The following is a 3,970-nucleotide window of genomic DNA, read 5'->3' on the forward strand; positions in this document are numbered from 1 at the left end:
ACAACAAAACATTTTGGGACTGCATATAAGTCTGTATACCAAAATGAAAACATTATCGATGAACTAAATATGGCAGAAGATAGCCTATTAGCATCGAGCAGTGAGTTTCAAGAAAAAGACTCTGGTTGGGCCATAAAAAATTTCAATTATTTTGAAATTTCTATAATCAAGCTAGAAAACATTCCTGCTAGGGGATACATACAGGCTCCGAAGAATATAAGAGCCCGAAATGGACTTATAAACGTACAGAATACTGACGTATTTTGTTTCAAATGGTGCATACTAGCTTTCATAGCTAATAAAAGTCATGATAGTGCTACCTTTACAACAGCAAAGCAAGAAAAGTATTCACGAGAGAAAATGACAAAGCTCACAACTTACCACATTAATATTAATATCGAAATAATTGTATATGACGGAAATAGATTGGATTTTTCAGGAATCGAGATTCCAATCACGAATAAAGGTATTATTCATTTTGAGAAAAATAATAAAGATTTTAGTATAAATATTTATGAGATCGATGCTAATGGTGACAAAATTATCGGTCCAACGTTTAGAACTAAATGTATTCGAACTTACCACGTAAATATATTGGGAATCAATAATGTAAGCCAATAAAGTATGCATTACGCTTACATTACAAGTGTAAAAAAATAATGCAACTCACAACATTCCAAGGCCAAATCGGGAGTATACTTTTGTGATAACTGCTTACAGTTTTTCACAGTAAACAATACTACCCACAAAAAACTTGAATGCGGAAAAGTGCCCTCGTTCTACCCTGAACCGAACACCACAACTTCCTAAAGGGCTTTCACAAGAAATTATCTCCTCCGGTGGTGACATATGCCGATATTGAGGCTGTTCTTGAAAACTACAGAACATGCTAAAATCATCATCGACTTCGTCAACAACAAAAATTCAAAAGCATAATGCATGTGCAGTATTATTTTATATCGCACATAAATATAACCCCGATCTGAATGAATTGTGCACATATGAAGGAAAGTAAATAACAAAATACATTTATTTATTACTATTTTAATAACTATTTAAAATTTGTATTATTTTAAAGGCGTTGCATGCATACATAAATTCTGTAAGTCACTCAAGAAAAATGTACGAGTTTGTTTTACAAGTATTGGTCAGCGCCCAAAATCCCGAGTGCTAGCCCAATCCATGACCATGAACAGGGAGGTAACTGCTATGCCTGCGAAAAGGAAATTGTAATACTCCAGTAATAACACGTGTATAGTAGTTTTAATAACTTTTATTAAACAGTCGCTATTGCTCGCTGCCGCTCGCTTTCGTTGCTTATCGTCGACTCCTTCTTGAACTCAACATACGACGCGATTCAACACGCGTCGTGGTGAGTTTATGTATCCCGTGTTGGGCTCGAATCCCGATCAGCTGACACGGGTTCCCACATCTCTCCTTTTTTTTTCAGACGCAGTTTTAGACCTCCCTGTGGCATCTGTGAGGTGAGCTCCGCGTCAATTGGTTTGGCCGGGAATGATTCATCAGTCCTTTTCGGGGACTGGCCCTTCTCCGGCTGAACTGCAGCAGAGGATTCGACTTTCTTGAGGTGACTGGCGTTCCTGGTATACGACTTCCCATTTCCGGTTACCTGGACCACATCACCGTCTCTGCTGGTCACCTCGTAAACCGTTGGATCGAACGTTGGTGTTAGCTTGTGGGGGAAAATAACATTTTTAATTAGAACCCTGTCACCTACAGTTAATTGAATATCTTTTGCTCCTCTAGCTGCATCTGCTACCTTCTTCCCTTTTTCTTTCTGGCACATGTCCTTATCTCTTTCCTCCGAGTCCACATCCTGATCCGAAATATCCTCAATTCCGGGAATTTTATCTCGAATCGTCCGATTGTACATCAGCTGGGTTGGAGCTGCACCCGTTGTACTATGCGGTGTTACATTATACATAAGAACGAACTTTTGCAACTCCTTCTTATTGTTACTTCTACTCGCATATGCGATTTTGAGACGTTTAACCAGCGATTTATTCATATTCTCCACCTCGACGTTCGCTTGTGGCCAATATGGAGGAGTTGTACGCAACTCGATCCCGTTTGTTGTACAAAATTCTTTGAATTCCGCGCTTATAAGCTGGCGACCGTTGTCCGCTGTTAATGTTTGGGGAAAACCTAGCCTTGCGAAAATTTCCTCCATCTCGTTTATTATAATTTTTGATGTGATGCTCCTCGTTATTTTGTACTCCATATATCGAGAGTAATAATCGATTAGTACCAAACACTTCCATGGGCCATTTGGAAACGAGTGCCTCTTCATTGGGGCCGGACGTACCGGAGCAGACACCAAAATGCAGCTACGACAGGTTTTAACGAACTCTTCAGCTCCTCTGTCCATTCGTGGCCACCATACTTTCGATCGGAGTCGCCGCTTCATTGCAGTCTCGCCTGGGTGACCCTCATGTGCTAACTCCAACACTTTCCGTCGCAGATTTTTCGGAATCACTATCTTTGTTCCTCTTAGCAGCAAATTACCGAGCGTCGACACTTCAAATCGAAACGGATAGAATGGACTCGATGTAGCTAGCTTCCACGAATCCTCCTTTAGGCACGTCATTGCATCCATTATCCCCTCATCATGAGTACTACTTTCTGCTATCTCTGAGATTGATAACGAAACTGGAATTGAATTTGAGACGATATGAAAAATGTTTTTCTCCCCCTGCCAATCGAATGAGTTTGACTCGGTTTCCTGGGACAGTCTCGACAATGAGTCTGCGATGTTTTCTTTTCCTGGCTTATACACGACTCGGAAACGGTAAGATTGTAGGCGTAGAAGCCACCTTTCGATGCGGGCTGGAGGTCTGGAAGTGGGCTTAAATATAGCCTCCAGAGGTTTGTGGTCTGTTACTAGGTCAAATTCTAATCCGATCAAATAAAAATAAAACTTTTCTACCGCCCAGACTAACGCGAGACTTTCCTTTTCTGTTTGAGAGTACCTTTTTTCTACCTCCGATAAACTCTTGCTGGCGAACGAGATAATACGGGGAATTTTATCTTTGTCTAGTTGCACCAATACCGCTCCTAACGCTACCGGACTAGCGTCCGCAATCAACTTAGTCCGATCAGTCAAGGTAAAATAGGACAGCATGGGGACTACTGAAACCTTTTCCTTTAATTGTTTAAAAGCTAACTTCTGCGCCTCACCCCATATGAATTTCTCGTTCAATTTGAGCAATCCTCTCAATGGCTCTGTCGTATCCGCCAAGTCTGGTATAAACTTTCCAACATACGTGACCAAACCCAAAAAGCTGCGGACCTCTTCCTTATTTTTGGGTTCTCTAAAGTTTTGTATTATCTCAATCTTGCCTGGATCCGCCTCAATCCCCTTGTCAGAGAGGATATGACCAAGAAATTTCAGCTTAGTTGTCCGCCAAACACACTTCTCCTCGTTGAGCATCACATTACGGCCCACAAAAACATCTTTCACCGCGCTCAGCGCCATGTCGTGCTCCTCGAGGGTATTGCCAAAAACTATAACATCGTCAATATAGTTTATGGCATTTGGGCACTGTGCCAGCATCTCCTCCATAAGCCTCTGGAAAATCTCCGGAGCTGAGTTCACTCCAAATAGCAACCTCTTATACCTGAACAGCCCACGATGTGTAATGAATGTCGTTATCTCCCGGCTCGCAACGTCAAGCTCAAGTTGATGATAGGCGTTCTTTAGATCAAGCCGAGAAAAGTATTTAGCGTTCTTCAATTTGGTCATCAATGAGTCGAACGTCAGAAGAGGATAATTTTCCCTTTTTATGGCCTTATTGGCTCTGCGCATGTCCAAACACATTCGAATATCTCCACATTCTTTAAACACGATGACCACTGGCGATATCCAAGCGCTCCGCCCAGTTACCGGCTCTATAATATCAAATTTTAGGGCTTCCTCTAGTTTTGCGTTTACCTTGTGCTCCAGCGCCGT

At 41.7% G+C, this 3,970-nt stretch overlaps 1 protein-coding gene across 1 annotated transcript; it reads right to left on the reverse strand.

The window, feature by feature from the left end:
- Positions 1-1,300: 1,300 nt before the first annotated feature.
- On the reverse strand, positions 1,301-3,768 carry LOC119558915 (uncharacterized protein K02A2.6-like). The gene is made up of 2 exons (XM_037872117.1): positions 1,781-3,768; positions 1,301-1,693 (listed from the first exon to the last, which is right to left on the reverse strand). Exons 1-2 carry the CDS (start codon positions 3,761-3,763, stop codon positions 1,379-1,381), a joined length of 2,298 nt encoding a protein of 765 aa, XP_037728045.1. The 5' UTR covers positions 3,764-3,768; the 3' UTR covers positions 1,301-1,378.
- Between the last annotated feature and the right edge of the window lie 202 nt (positions 3,769-3,970).

The sequence above is a fragment of the Drosophila subpulchrella genome, unplaced genomic scaffold (genome assembly GCF_014743375.2).
Source record: "Drosophila subpulchrella strain 33 F10 #4 breed RU33 unplaced genomic scaffold, RU_Dsub_v1.1 Primary Assembly Seq15, whole genome shotgun sequence".
NCBI classification, from domain to species: Eukaryota; Metazoa; Arthropoda; class Insecta; order Diptera; family Drosophilidae; genus Drosophila; species Drosophila subpulchrella.